Below are 15528 nucleotides of genomic sequence, written 5' to 3' on the forward strand. Positions count from 1 at the left end.
AAAAATATTGAGCACTATTCCATGTTTTAATTGTAAAAAAAAAATTTTTTAACATTGTAAATAGAAATTGAATTGAAAAAATGCCATAATAAAACATAAAAACTCGCGAAGTATAGTGAGTTAAAATTGTTTTACCTATTTATTTCTTCATTTTTAATTACTAATAATTAAAACAAATATTAACAGTTATATGAAAATATCAAAACCATACTATTGGCATAGTGTATCCAATTTTTTTGGTTAATACCATGCATTATAAAACAATGTATCTGTCATACGTATATTTTTTTATATAAATTTTTAATTAAACAATACAGAATTAGGATCTTCGTTGTCAAGTTGTTTCACGTGTCTCAATACATCCTTCTTTGTAATAACTCCAAGTAATCGACTATAAAATAAATAAGTAAAAAATAAATATAATTTTATATTACGCATGTAACAAATAATATGCACAACAATAAAAATTAATTACCCATTATGTGTAACAAGTGTTTGTCTTAATCCCAATTTTCTGAACATATCAACAACAGTTTCCATAGGTGTTTGGTCAGTAATTGTTATTGGAGCCATATCAAGAATTTTTTTTAATTTAAGTGGTGGAGGAGAATGATTTTGAATATTGTTTCCATTTGTAAATAAAACCAGTGATTGTCCAGTAATTTCCTCTGTCATACGTTTAGCATTTGCTATTGCAAGATTCAAATCTCTTCGTAATACAAAACCAACAAGATATTGCGATTCCTTTGAAACTATCACTGGGAAACCATTATGTTCCGTTTCTTTTAATAAATTTTCAACATCTTCAACTGTCATTGAATCTTGTGTAAGCACATGCAGAGCTTCATTGCGTCTAAAAAAAAATTAAATTTAATGATTATGAAGAAAAACTATAAAGTATGTTAAATTAAAAATATTTTACAAAAATAATTTTAATAATAATAATAATAATAATAATAATAATAATAATAATAATAATAATGCAATTACTTTGGTTGCATGACATCAGCCGCTAAAGTAGTATGTTGAAATTCATCTTTACTATCAAGAAATGGATATCCATTCAAACCAATATGAGCATCATAAATTCCTTGTTTTCCAAGAGCATCACCAACCCATTTACTTGCCATGGCAGCTGCCATTAACGGTACAATATATCGTACGCCTCCAGTTAATTCAAACATTATTACAACAAGAGAAACAGTCATTCTGGTAACACCGCCAAGAACCGCTGCGGCACCAACCATCGCATATAATCCAGGTGTTATACAATCAACACCAGTTGAACATGCTTCACTAAATATCCAAATATGTGGATAATTGTACGCAAGTTGTTCCATTCCAATCCCAACAATACGTCCCATTATCGCTCCCAAACAAAGTGATGGAATAAATAATCCACAAGGTACTTTCATGCCGAACGTAAATATTGTCATAACAAGTTTTAGAATTAATGCTAAAACGAGAAGCCATATAGCCTTATAAACTCCAGGACCGGCTGCAGCAACTTCAATCGCTGATTTTACAGCAGTAAAATTTCTATTATAATCACTATATGAACAAAAAAAAAAAAGAAATTTATGTGAATAAGAAAGAAAAAAAGTATTATATTTTAATATTAATTAATTTAAAAATTAAAATAAAAAAAAATAAATTTTTTTACAAACCACAAAATATCTGCATTTGATACTCCACATTGTCTAAATAATAAATAAATGAGTTGACTTGTACTCATTCGAGTATATGGATTTGGATACCCAATAACTGCAGTTGCAACTGTCACTATTAAAACTTCAGTAACTGGATATTGACCCAATTTTGAAGTTTTACGATATCGACACCAAAATAAATTTGCTTTAATAAATAAAGTAGCAATCACGCCCTATAAAAAATAGAAAAAAAAGAAACAAATTAAAATTTAACAATATTTTAATTATAAGAAAATTTACAGAAAGATAAACTTACACCAATTATTCCGAGCATGACAAAAGGTATTAGTTCAAAAAATATCCATGGTTTATTATATTCAACATAGAAAAGTACTGAATGCTCATTACCAAATGGATTTATGGATCGTAAAATAAAAGCGGCTATCAAGGCACAAAAAAATGATCTCCATAAAGTTTTTAAGGGAAAATAATAGCTCACCTAAAAATGTTCACAAATACAATTTCATTCAATTATATAATATTTCTTTGGTTATATACCTCTTCAAGACTAAAAAGAACACCCCCAATTGGAGCACCAAAAGCAACTGAAACTCCTGCAGCAGCTGCTGCTGATAAAATTTCTCTTTTCTTAGCTTCATTTCTACCATATTTGGGAAAAAGATAAGAAAATATATTTCCTATGCAACAAGCTATATGAACCATTGGTCCTTCTTTGCCTAAATTTAAACCTGCTGAGACTGATAGTATCAAACCTACTGATTTAATAATTAACGTCCATTTTCCCAAATATCCACGAATAATAAATCCACTTAGAATGGTTTTTATCTAAAAATTTTTAAATATAATTTAAAATTCATTATATATTTTATTTTTCTTTTTATTTCCATATATACCTCAGGTATTCCTGAACCACAAGCATATGGTGCAAACATTCTTACTAATGAGGCAGAAAGTGAAGCAAATAAAAGAGCCCAAGCAATATAGAACATATACGAGATCATGTAAGGTCCTGCACCATCTTTTGATTGACTAAATACTTCTGGCCATGTCCACCACTGTAAAAAATTATAAAACAAAGAATTTAAGCATTATAAAATAAAAGAAAAAATAATAATAAACCTGATATACCTGAGAACAGTTACCACCATCAAAAGTTGTTTCATTATAACTCCAACAACATTGTTCTTTGTTTAACCAAAATGCTTGTGGACATATGCCAAATTTTAAATCAGTCATCCAGGAAGCTCCTATATCTATGATACCTGCTGCAACTCCTGTAAAGAGACCAACTAATAAAACACAAAGCCATCCAGACCAAGCATCATGGGCTCCTTTAATTAAACCCCAAATGGAATCATGTTTTTTCTTCACAATATATCGATGACGCATTCTATCTCGGGCGATATCTCGCTGCCAATCAATTGTATGGAAATCATCATATTGTCCAATACCAGGAATGTCATCAGAATCAACTGAAACTAAAATAATAAAATAATAAAATGCAACAAAAAATAAAATTATATTTTTTATATACATTAATTATACATTAAGAAGCTAACATTATAATTACATTACTCACTATGAGAGGAAGCATCATCTATACGAATATGTTCTGAAAGAACAGCATTCTGCCCGTGATGAGAATTTACATTATTAACCTCCAGCATGTCGTCGTCACTACTTAGATTAGTATCACCTGCAGTAGTTCGATTTTGAGATCGTGCATCCTCTACGAAGTATACATCATCTGAATTTTCTATCTATAATTAATCAAATTTTTATTATTATTATTATTTATATTTTTTATTATTCTTTTATTTAATTTTTCTTTCATAATTTACCTTGGTATCAACTGACTGGTATGTAGTTAATGTATGTTGATGATTTTGTGGAATTGTATTGTTCGATAAAGTTGTACCTTTCAATGGAAATTTCTCCATGGCATTGCGACCTGTAAAAAAAAATTAAATATATCCATGTTTAATATATATATATATGTGTGTGTGTGTGTGTGTATAATACATAATACATATTTATGTATTTATTAATATATAATATATATTTATGCATAAATTTATAAATATGAAATTTTTAAAAATATGAAATATTTGTTTAATTTTTTGCATAAAATAAAAATTAATTTTATCATTATAAAAAGTAAATATAAAAATAAAACTTGTTACTACCAAACATCTCATAAGATTGGAATAATAATAAAAATGCAATAATTTAAAAAAATTATTTATTTTGTAATATAATTAAAATTTCACACAGTATTGATTGTAATCACATGCACTGTAATAATACAATGCATTAACAAAAATACAATTAATTAATATTAGTATGTGGTTTTGACTGTAATACTATTAAGTATATTAGAAATATCCTATAAGAGATTATCTTATATTCAAATTGTATATTTTAATGGATGATATTATAACATTAATGAATAATTCATAAAGTTTATTTTAAGACTTAAAGTATAATATTTAAAATATATTATACTATGTTTTATTATATTAATTAATTTATAATAATTATATATTATTATAAATTATTAATTAATTATTTAATTATTTAAAATAAATTATTTAAATATTTAAAATAAAAATGAAATTGTTAAAGAAAATTAAAGAAAAAATAATAATAATATATCAAATATTTAATAATATTTCAGATTTTATAAAATATATAATTTGTATAGAATTTTATAAAATTATATATTTTATAAAAATAAAAATTATATTAATTTTTATAAAAATTAATATTATACATTTTAAATTGAATTTTTAATAATTTTTTTAATTTTTTATATAATATATAATACATATTTTTAATATATAATATATAATATATTTTTTAATATAATATTAATAAACAATATTATAAATATTATTTTTTAATTTTTTATATAATATATAATATATATTATACTATATAATAAAAAAAATTATATTTTAATGTTTATACTTTTAATCGTAAAATCAAAGATGATATATAGTATTTATAAATAAAAAGAATTGAAATTCTTTAAGATTAAAAAATATATAGAAAAAAAAATATATTCAAGAATATAATCATTTGAGAAAATTAAAAAAAAAATTAAAAATAATATAAAATTTAAAAAAATATATGATACATAAGTGAAATAATTAATTTATATAATTAATTTCTATATTTGATATATTTGATAATTTATTACAATTTCAAATAATAAATTGTCAAAAAGAAGATAAACAAGAAAAAGTTTATATAAACTTCTTTCTTGATTTTATATATTATTTTATATATTACTTGAATATTTCTTTCATTTATAACATAGATATGCTTAAAGATATTCATATGCTTATTTTATTATAAATATACATATATCTAAAATAATTTATTTGATATTAATTAAAATATTTATTTGATTAATATGCAAAATAAATACAAATAAAAAATATAATATATTAATTATTGAAATGAAGTAACAAATACTTTGAAATTATTTTAAAATGATTTGAACTGATTTATCATAGCATTAAAAAATAACAAAAGATGTTAAAGTGATTAACGTACATCAAAAAAGTAATAAATTTTCAATAAAGATCAAGTACCAGCACATTATTTTAATATTTTTAATATTATAATTAAATTTGTAAATTTATCTTTAATTTTCAAATATATAATTTAAAAAAAAAGAAAAAAAAACAATAAAAACAGAAATAGAAATATAAATGAGAAAATTTGATTACTTCAAACAAGTTGAAGATGAGGTTATCGACATCCATTTTGTAATGTGCAGGAAAAAGTTCTGAAAAAAAGGTTGAAACGAATAGATCTTTAAATATGTCATTGTAGATATTTAAATTCTGCTTGAAGAGTTTACTATAATATAATTTTTATTTAATTCAATCCTTGCTAGGTTAAAATTAACACCGTACTTTCGATAGATTAAATTGTTGAGTTGCTCAATCGTACTTACCATTTTTTCGGGTAGAACGCTCCTCAGTTTTCTGTACATGAATTCCTTTTCTCTTTTTTATTGTTTTAAAATTGATTTATATCATTTATTTCCTTTAAAGTAAAATTTATTTTGAAAGTACAAATATCGTTTTAATCAGAGAAAAACTACGAAGATCGAACTAAGAAAAGACTTGTCAAAGCATTTTCTTACTCTCTTACTCACACATATATGTACACTTAGTCTCCATTCTTACTCTTTATTTAATTAAATATGTCATTATGCGCCACCTTACTGAATTATATTGAACAAATAATTTATAAGTTCGAAAAATAAAAATTATAAAAAAATATTTCATAATAAGATGATGAAATTAAATTTATAACAAAAAAATTATTTCAATAATTAAAAAATTTTAAAAACTTTCTAAAGATTTTATATTTATTAAAACACTATTGAAATATTTTTAAAACACTTGTTTACATTCTTTAGATTTTTAAAATTTGACAACTTGAAAAAAAAAATAATTAAAAAATTCAATATAATAATTTATCAATAATTTAATACAATTATGATTTTTATATTTTTTATAATCTTTTAAAATAGAAAAAAAAAGTTAAGAAAAGGATTTCAAGCACAATATGAATGAAGAGAACAATTGCATTTTTATTGTCTTTTTTATATATAGTACATTAATAAAAAATTAAAAGACAAAACATATATATAACATTTCATCATTTTTCAATGTCATTTTGATATTAATTTTAAATTCCAATTTCTGTACCCCTCATATCTTCTTTTATTGTAGCATTTGCAAAACCCTGATATTTTATAGGATAGGCTAATTGATTTCCTTTATTCCAAGTATAAAGTTCCTAAAAACAAATCAAAAATTATAAATTCTAAAACTCATATATAATTTATTTCATTTTTTAAAATTTAAAATATTTACTTTTGTTTTATGGTTATAACTGACTGCTGTAGTTTTATGATAAGGATTTGTGAATGATAAATGAACGGGTATTGTAATATTTTTATATAGATCAAAAGCCAACCTACAAATATATATCATTATATAATTATATAAAATACATCATAAAATATACATTTTTTTGATTTTTAAAATTTTAATGTTTTTAATTATTTCTTTTCTTTTGAAAGTTTTACCTTATTTTCATTGTTTCTTCTGTAACACTATGGACAGCATAAAGCACTCCTCCAGCAATAAACATTTCTCCAAATTTATGATTGTCTATACTAATATTCCATGCATGTTGAATATTCATGTTAGTTGCATCCATTTTTATAACTACTGTATTATTTGATGGTAATCCATATATTACCCATAATCCTATTAAAAATAATATAAATTATTATATAATATTTAAATATAAATTAAAAAATTGTTAAACAAATATATAAATATTATAAATAAATAATTTTAAAAATAATATATATATTATTTATATTATATGAAGAAAATATCTCTTTAAATAAATTATAATTACCATTTTCATCTACATTGAAATCAACATAATTAAAATTATGATTTGGTGTATATAGATAATTTTTTGTATTTACTAATAATCCTGGAAGATGTAATTCACACCGTGAAAATTCTTTATCACATATTTGATCAGAAATAGAATGGAGATTAAAACGAAAAATTGAAGATCGATTTATAGGATTATAAAAAAAAGATCTATTATATACTACATGTCCATTTCCCTGAAAATAAATTTAATATAAAAAATCATGATACATTACGATAAAAATATTATTTATTATAAAATATTACTTGAAATGGATATGGTAATGCAATAGGATGTGAACTCGCATTTTTAAAATGATCTTTTGATTTATATTCAAAAATTAAAGAAGTTTCATTTTTTCGAGTAACCCAAAGTTTTTCCGGATAAATATCAGATTTAGATGTGTCATGCATCCAACTTCCATAATGATCATCCATAGTACCTTTTAAAACTGGTTTTCCTACTGCTTCTATTATACCATCTATACAAAATTAAATAAGAAATGAATTTTATAGTTATTAAAAAATATATATTTTATATATCTATTAAAATTATATTTTTAATGAAAATAAAAAATTAATCTATTACCTGCTAATCTCGGTGGAAGTCCACTAAAAGTAACATTTTTCAGTGGTTGAATATTTAAATATTCAGCGATATCTGTAAAAGTACATCTTAAAACAGGACAAGCAGCACAAGTTTCATGTGGTGCACAAAGTTCTTCTAAATCAACATGTTGTGGTGCTGGCTTTCCATATGTGATATATTGCTGTTTTCCTATTTTTGATTTTTCCATATTTTTTATATCATCTAAAATATCTTAATATTATTCATTTATCATTATTATTAATTATTCGTTTATTTAAATTTAAAGACTAAAAGTTTATCATAAATATACTACCATTAACTATAAAAGAACCTTTAGTAGTATCAACATCATTTTTAACAACACAGTAATAGGTACCATGATCAGCTGATGTTACCTTTGCAATTTTCAAACGCATTTTAAGCTAAAAAATGATTAAAAATAAAAGTAAATAGAAATATAGTATAAATATTGTTAAAATATTATTATTATATATATCTTATACTTATTTCTTACTTTATACATATCTCTTCTGTCATGAATTTCAAATCTATATTTGTCAGACATTTTGAGACGACGACCATCTTCACGTTCCCAATAAGTAATTGGTTCTGGAAATGCCTCTACTTCGCATTCTAAAACTGCAATACTTTGACTACGTACATGAATCATTTGATTACGTATTCGAATAAAAGGAGAAACTGAAAAATAATTTTTTTTTATTTCTTACTACAATTAATAAATAAATAAATAAAATATACAAACACGTATATAGAAAATTTATATATTTAAATATTTACATTTAACTTGAAGTTTAAATTTTTTAAATGCTCTAGGTGGAACTCCATTATCAGCGACACAAGTATACTCTCCCATATGTTCTCGGTTAACTATGCTGATATTAAATGTATGTCCAATTATAGAAGTCACTATTTAATGAATTATATATTTATTATATAAAACAACATTTATAATTTAATTATTAATAGATTATTAGTAAGATTCATAATTACATTAATATTATTAATTATTAATGTAATTAAAATTTTATATTACCATGCCAAGATCCTATAGGAATGACAATACCATCACTTCTAAACCATTGAACAATAGGTTCAGGTTTGCCACTTGCTGCACATTTTAATCGCAAATTTGTCCCTTCATAAACAGAAATTAATCCAGTAGAATTTAATGTTATAGGTAACATTCGATCATCTAAAAAATTTTATAAAATATAAATTTTATAAAAATGTAAAAAGCAAATTTTCAAAATATAATTATTGAAAGATAAAAGAATACTTGCCCAATATAGAAGGAGGAATTAATAAATCATCTGTATTATAATTATTCATGTTCACCTTCCAGGCAGTTATCCCTGGTTTGCCATCTTGTCCTGGTAAGCCTGGTCTACCAGGAGGACCCATTTCTCCTAAAGTTGTTCACATCATCAACGTATCTTTTTTCATCCACGTGCAATTAGAGCGAATTTAAAATAAGATAAAGTTACCACGCGGTCCAGGTGGTCCTTGTGGTCCCATTTGACCTGGCCTTCCTAAAAAGAAAATATATTATTATGTTTTTAGAAACAATATTATTATGTCTTTAGAAACAATATATAAATATATAATAGCTAATATATAAAAGATCTTAGATAAAAAATGCATACCATCTGTACCATTACGTCCAGGCCGACCAGGAGATCCATTTAATCCTGGTTTACCATTTATCCCAGGTAATCCATCTAAACCACTACGTCCAGGAATTCCATCAAGACCAGGTTCTCCTGGGATTCCATCTCTTCCATCAAAGCCAGAAAGTCCTATATCACCTTTTGATCCACGAGGACCAGGAGGCCCAGTCAAACCAGGTGATCCTTTTAGACCTTGTAATCCAGAAATACCTGGTTCTCCAGGAGCACCAGGATTTCCTGGTGCTCCTGGTAATCCTGGTGGACAATATTTCATTGATGATCGACAAAAATTTTCAATTGCATCAAGCTAAAAAACAATATTTATAATTAAAATTTTTATATTATTAATTATTTAATATTAATAATTTATATTATTAATTTTTTAAGTATTAAAAAAAAACGAATATTTAACCTGTACACGAGTATCTGCATTTAACCATACCCAATCATGTCCCACAGGAGTAATCGGAGAAGATGCTGATTTTGCTATGGGAGATGAAGTTACTTTCTTAGATTCTTTTAATGTATCTTTTTCTTGCCAAATCTAAAATATAGAAAAAAAATATAAATATAAAGTGCAATTTTTAATATGATATATATATATATATATACTCATATATACTCTGGATGTATCTGAAACTTTATTATCTTCTGTTACAGGCAATGCACTACTTCGTTTTCTTCGTATCAATTTTTCACTTTCTAAAAAATCTTGTTTTTGCATAATAAGAACATTTGTTTCCACATGAGCCACATAAGTATAAAGATAGATAGATGTTAAAAATTGTACTAAAAATTGAATTAAAATAAGAAACAGAAGACTCCATGGTTGCAATATCCAATGAGTAGATTTCATAGAAGTTTTCTTTTCCATAATATGTTATATTGTTAGAAACCTTTAAAAATTATTTATTTATCACTTTTAATAAATAAAAGATATTATATTTAAATCAAAACTGCGTGCTTCTGAAGAGACTTATATCCGTATATCAAATAAATTAGAAAGAAGGGGAGAGCAAACAGATTCAAATTGTCTGATTGGTTACTATTAAGTAATTTAATAGAGCACTAAATTTCTTTTAGATAGAACTTTCATTCATTTGAGAGTTTTAAACTAGCAAAATAATATTTAAAAGAAATCAATTGACTCTTTTATACACAAATAATATTTTGTCAAATATTAAATATTAAATACAAATATAATATTTTTAAATACTTTATAAGTATGTAATGACAAATATATTGTTTATTTATGTAATAAACATAATAACAAATTAGATACATATAAAAAAAATACTCATCTTGCAATCACTTCTATTTAAACTAATGAACTTAGACTTTATCAATAATCAATGATCAGTCATTATTCATCACTATCACAGCCGGCAAGCAATGATATTTTGATAATTACGCATGCGCGATTACATGTGTGTACTTACATATGTAAGTAAGAATTCTTTTTATTAAAAGAAACAATTAAGTATATAATCAAATAATTTTTACTTTTATATTACATATGGCGACAAATTTAAAGCAATTAAATTCTTAATACATATATTAATGTTTTAATTTTATTAATTTATAAAAAATTTAATATATTTTTATGAAATTATGATAATAATATTTATATGAAATAAATAATTACTTTCATTTTAAATGTAAAACAGAGTATCAATATTTCAGATTTATATACAATGACTTTCAAAAATATTTGGACACTAATATGAAATGTTTAATTTTAACAATTTACTTTTTCATTAATTATGGAAGAACGAATTCAAATTTGTTTTTGATAGAATGTTTATTACTTTACAAATATATGAATATAAAAGAATCAACAAATATTTTATTTTTGTTATTTATATTGCATTATAAAATCGTATGTTATATATTCTATTATATACTCTTAAAATATTTTATGTAGACACTGAAAAATGAAAATCTATTAATTTATTATTTGAGCATTATAAACAAAAAAAAGACATTCTTAAAATGAGATTGTAAATTCTTAAAGTTTCATTCTTCAAAACATTCTTGAACTATTGAATGGATGAACAATATATACTAAAAAAAATTAATACATATCTTTAAAATAAAAATAAAATATACAATGCATTGTTAACAAAAAATAATTTTTAATATCTTAGACTACTTAAAATGTATTATAAAATCAAAAAAATATCAAAATCAATATTTAACTTTTTAAAAAAATTAATCAAAAATTTTTTTATGTCCAAATATTTTTATGATATGAAAACAGTTATGATTTTATTTAATTTTTAATATTTTATTATGTTTACTTTAATAAATTACATATATTTGTAAAATACAATAAAAATACTCTATTGAAAAAAAAAGTTTAAATTTGTTTCTTCTATAATTAATAAAAATATAAATCATTAAAATGAAATATGTCATGTTAATATCAAAATATTTTTAAGAATCACTATAAATACAAAAGTATTAATATTAAAATTATTTTTTTAATTTTTCTCACAACTTTTTCCATTAAGTAACATTATTTCTATATTATTATCACTGCTTTTTGTTTTTATTTCCACATTGTAAGTGTTTGCCTACAAAATATAAAAAAATTATTAGAATTCAAATTAAATTTTAGAATATAAATAGATTATAATAAAAATACCAATTGTAATGAAGCTAAGAAATATCTAGCTACTTCATAAGCAGGTTTGTCTTGAACAATAGTATCAAAATTAACTGTTTTTTGTTCTAATGTTTTTAATTCTTCTATTATACGTGATGAATAATCACGAATTCGAAATGTAGGTCTTGTTTCAACTTCTGATAATTTTGGTTGCAAAGAAGCATGCCATTTTGCTACAGTTTGATCTAATTCTGTTATAACATTAGATTCTTCAAAAATTTCTTTCATTTTATGCTCAATTAATGTTTGATAATCTGGTAAAGAATAGGACAAATTAATGTCCGATATTGAAGTTTCACACCAATTATTACTTGAATCAGGAGATTTTACAGAAGTATCAAATGAATTTTGATAAATTATTGAATGTAATACATTATCAGTAGGTGAAGAACTTCTACTTGTCATATTTTCTGCATTATTTTCAATTGAATTATTTTGATTTTGAGACATATGAAAATCCAGTATATCAGTAGCAATATTTGTTACAGCTTCATATCGATAATTAACATTTTCTCTTTCTGTACCATTTAGACACTCATCAAAATTTTTCATGAAATCTTCTATTTCCTCTGTCAATAAAATACATTTTTTTTATATATATAATAATTTTAAAGCATAAATTATTTTAATATAACTTACGCTTTTGTAAATGTTTAAATTTCTGTTTCATTTGTAAAGTAGTATTTTTCTTTGTAAGTAATTTTGTTTCACGCAAAACCAATTTTGTTAAACATTCACGTTCGCATAATTTTGATGTAAATTTACGTTTTTTCTAAAATAAATGAATAAATAGACACATAAATATAAATATAAATAAATATTCGAATATTCAAAATTTTAAAATAAAAAATATGAAAATTAATCAATACATACAGAACCAAATTTTGTTTCCAAGAATGAAATATAATCTGGAAGTTTTAAAATAGGTGAATTATCACAGAAAACATGTTTTATTCCTTGAATAAGTGGCATTGGCTTCCAATCACATTCATTTATATCATTTACAGAACATATAGACATTTTTGTTGTTTGATTCCTAATAAAAATATTAATATTTTCATTGATTTAATATCATGAATTGTAAAATTAGTAAAATAGTTTTCTAAGAGGTACCCTCTTTTCCATGTATTAGATAATTCTTCCTTCCATCTTACATTATCCAAATTATTTGATTCAAAAATTTCATTCTCTTTAAAAATATTTATTTCTTTATTATGTTTTATTTGATCATTAGTTTCAAGTTGTATATGTTTAACATTTTGATTATCCTTTTTTATTTGATTCACTTGTACAGAATCTTCAGTTTGGGATTGTTTTTTAATTTGATTCATTTCTTTGAAATTCTGAATTGAACTCTTTTCATCACTATGATTTTGTATTATAGTTTGTTCAGTATCTCGTTTCTTTGATTCATTTTTTTTAGTAATAGCTTGTTTTAAATTAGCAAATGAACTTTCACAATTATTATTTATCACATTTTCTTTGCTTACTTGTAATTCATTTATTGATAAATCATTTTCTATTAATGAAGAATTTTCTTCATCTTCAAATTCATGAATAGATTCATTATCATTTAACGAAGTATTTGTTGTATGATATTCTGAAGTTCTAATATCAGAAGTTTTTGGTTCTGAATATGATGACAATGAATTTTTTTCTTCATAAGAATCAAGTATACAAGTAAAATCATATGGTGTTAATTCATCTATTAACATTCCATTTGTATTTATAGATTGATTACACCTTAAAATTATAAGTAAAATATTATAAAAAATTAACTATAGTAAATTAAATAAAAAAAAATTACCGAAAATCATATTTTTTTCCAATAATTTCTCCTAGAACATCATATACTTGAATAGGAATACACAATTGAGTCACACCATTTTCTAATTGTGTAAACCGATGACTTAATAATTTAATTTTTTTTTCTTGAAAATGATGTTTTTTGTTAATATGTTTTCCAATATCTTTCTCTAAATCAATAATTACAAAATTTTTAAAATCAATGTAGGCTTTTTTTAAAATTTTTTTCTCTTTACACATAGATTTTTTTATTTCTTCTTTTCTAATAGAAAAATAAAAAAAATTATTGATTATAGTATATATATTGTAATTAAATTTAAAATAAATAATTACTCATAATTAAAAAATGTTTGTTTTAAAACTTCTGTCTCATTAAGTAAACGTTCAATTCTTCGTACATATACATTAGTTGAATTTTGAAGAACAAGTGCTGCTTCCCCAAAGTTAATGTTACATGGTTCTTCTAATAAAGCATAGTATTCCTCCAAGATCTAAAATAATAGATAATATTTTCTTTTATATTTAATTATAATAAATTTAATATCATAATATACCTGAGATAATGGAAATTTCCAATCAGCAAGATCTTTGGCTGGTTTCATAAGTTGTATACTAATATCTTGTAATGTAACCATTTTAAAAATTTAATTTTTTATATTTTAACAAAACTGAATATATATAAATATTTTTTCCTATTTTAAATAAATAATAATAATGATTAAGACAAAGTGAAAATTATGAAATATTTGTATGAAATGAAATCATTAAATCTTATTATTTAATAGAAAATAGATAAATTGCTAAAGTTTTATATATATAATTTTTTAACATTTTACTAGCATTTATCTTGCTAGTTTAGATATAAATCATAAATTACAAAAATAATAGAGTATGAATCATATTGAATTATTTAAAATTTTATTTTATAAATATTTTTATTAACATATGTACTAAAATAATAATAATTAAAATTTAAATCTATGATTTAAAATAAATTTATATTAATATTTTAAATATTTTTATTTAAAATAGTAAAAACATTTAACTTAACAGGCTACTATTACAAAAAAAAAAATAAAATTTTATCTAGTATTTCATGTATATTAGATATTGTATTTTTACATTTAAAATTTATAATTAAAATTTATAAATTTTAATTAAATTAAAATTTAAAATATAAAATATTTACCTATAATATATTATTTTTACTTTTTTTGAAAAAAAAAATTATTTGAAATAAATTCTTTCATTCTATTCATATTTTAATGAAAATAATACAATAAAATTCTATTACATAAATTAAAATTAAATTAAATTTTGAATTTGTAATTTAATATCATAAATATACATTAATCCTGAATAAAATATAAATCACAATCTATTTTAGATAGATATCAGTGAAAATAAATTCGGCAACAATGTCTGAACTTTTACTTTGAAATTACTAGAAATTACTAGAAATTAGTTTCGAACGTTTTTCTAATTTCATGAAATGGTTTTTTAGCAGTAGAACTAAGTTATAATAAACTACATAAATAAAAACATATTATAACGACATAAACATAATATTAAAACGATTATAGTATGCACAATATAATGTATTTTCTGTACATATATAAATTTATTTTTT

At 22.3% G+C, this 15528-nt stretch overlaps 3 protein-coding genes across 15 annotated transcripts; all 3 read right to left on the bottom strand.

Annotated features, from left to right (window-relative positions):
* Nucleotides 1–111: 111 nt before the first annotated feature.
* On the bottom strand, nt 112–5885 carry ClC-c (chloride channel protein 3). 2 transcript variants are annotated; one of them, XM_086914992.1, is made up of 12 exons: nt 5638–5858; nt 5408–5466; nt 3512–3621; nt 3250–3430; nt 2799–3148; nt 2564–2725; nt 2208–2495; nt 1966–2148; nt 1668–1882; nt 991–1551; nt 476–853; nt 112–391 (listed from the first exon to the last, which is right to left on the bottom strand). In XM_086914992.1, exons 3-12 carry the CDS (start codon nt 3608–3610, stop codon nt 301–303), a joined length of 2508 nt encoding a protein of 835 aa, XP_086771118.1. In that variant the 5' UTR covers nt 3611–3621; nt 5408–5466; nt 5638–5858; the 3' UTR covers nt 112–300. The 2 variants fall into 2 exon arrangements, with proteins under 2 accessions (XP_086771118.1, XP_086771117.1); XM_086914991.1 differs by lacking the exon at nt 5408–5466 and having other exon boundaries at nt 5638–5885.
* Nucleotides 5886–6262: 377 nt separating this feature from the next.
* LOC100871281 (uncharacterized) lies at nt 6263–10841 on the bottom strand. 8 transcript variants are annotated; one of them, XM_086914999.1, is made up of 15 exons: nt 10047–10841; nt 9867–9968; nt 9401–9731; nt 9242–9286; nt 9038–9163; nt 8791–8949; nt 8535–8663; nt 8251–8435; nt 8050–8158; nt 7737–7958; nt 7415–7629; nt 7125–7344; nt 6784–6967; nt 6569–6671; nt 6263–6491 (listed from the first exon to the last, which is right to left on the bottom strand). In XM_086914999.1, the coding sequence occupies exons 1-15, from the start codon at nt 10296–10298 to the stop codon at nt 6381–6383; spliced, it is 2493 nt and encodes an 830-aa protein (XP_086771125.1). In that variant the 5' UTR covers nt 10299–10841; the 3' UTR covers nt 6263–6380. The 8 variants fall into 8 exon arrangements, with proteins under 8 accessions (XP_086771125.1, XP_086771124.1, XP_012347484.2 ...); XM_086914998.1 differs by having other exon boundaries at nt 7737–7967; XM_012492030.3 differs by having other exon boundaries at nt 9837–9968.
* A 59-nt stretch (nt 10842–10900) lies between these two features.
* Nucleotides 10901–15334, bottom strand: LOC105736624 (uncharacterized). 5 transcript variants are annotated; one of them, XM_086915005.1, is made up of 9 exons: nt 15088–15329; nt 14453–14517; nt 14232–14389; nt 13900–14160; nt 13206–13835; nt 12966–13128; nt 12732–12864; nt 12072–12661; nt 10901–12000 (listed from the first exon to the last, which is right to left on the bottom strand). In XM_086915005.1, the coding sequence occupies exons 2-9, from the start codon at nt 14498–14500 to the stop codon at nt 11908–11910; spliced, it is 2076 nt and encodes a 691-aa protein (XP_086771131.1). In that variant the 5' UTR covers nt 14501–14517; nt 15088–15329; the 3' UTR covers nt 10901–11907. The 5 variants fall into 5 exon arrangements, with proteins under 5 accessions (XP_086771131.1, XP_086771134.1, XP_086771133.1 ...); XM_086915008.1 differs by lacking the exon at nt 14453–14517 and having other exon boundaries at nt 15088–15334; XM_086915007.1 differs by lacking the exon at nt 14453–14517 and having other exon boundaries at nt 14297–14389; nt 15088–15315.
* Between the last annotated feature and the right edge of the window lie 194 nt (nt 15335–15528).

This window comes from Apis florea, unplaced genomic scaffold (genome assembly GCF_048593485.1).
Source record: "Apis florea isolate Af1SG1 unplaced genomic scaffold, ASM4859348v1 contig_3758_pilon, whole genome shotgun sequence".
In the NCBI taxonomy this organism is placed as follows: Eukaryota; Metazoa; Arthropoda; class Insecta; order Hymenoptera; family Apidae; genus Apis; species Apis florea.

Coding starts and splice junctions, on each gene's coding strand:
- LOC100871281 (XM_086914997.1), bottom strand. CDS start 10,298: ATGGAAAAGAAAACTTCTATGAAATCTACTCATTGGATATTGCAACCA. Junction 8,664..8,790: donor TCCTATAGGATCTTGGCATG/GTAATATAAAAT, acceptor TTCATTAAATAG/TGACTTCTATAATTGGACAT. Junction 6,968..7,124: donor TTTCAATGTAGATGAAAATG/GTAATTATAATT, acceptor TATTTTTAATAG/GATTATGGGTAATATATGGA.
- LOC105736624 (XM_086915004.1), bottom strand. CDS start 14,533: ATGGTTACATTACAAGATATTAGTATACAACTTATGAAACCAGCCAAA. Junction 14,390..14,452: donor GGAAATTTCCATTATCTCAG/GTATATTATGAT, acceptor CTATTATTTTAG/ATCTTGGAGGAATACTATGC. Junction 13,129..13,205: donor TCTAATACATGGAAAAGAGG/GTACCTCTTAGA, acceptor TATTTTTATTAG/GAATCAAACAACAAAAATGT.
- ClC-c (XM_086914991.1), bottom strand. CDS start 3,610: ATGGAGAAATTTCCATTGAAAGGTACAACTTTATCGAACAATACAATT. Junction 3,149..3,249: donor AGATGATGCTTCCTCTCATA/GTGAGTAATGTA, acceptor TTATTATTTTAG/TTTCAGTTGATTCTGATGAC. Junction 2,149..2,207: donor TTCTTTTTAGTCTTGAAGAG/GTATATAACCAA, acceptor GAACATTTTTAG/GTGAGCTATTATTTTCCCTT.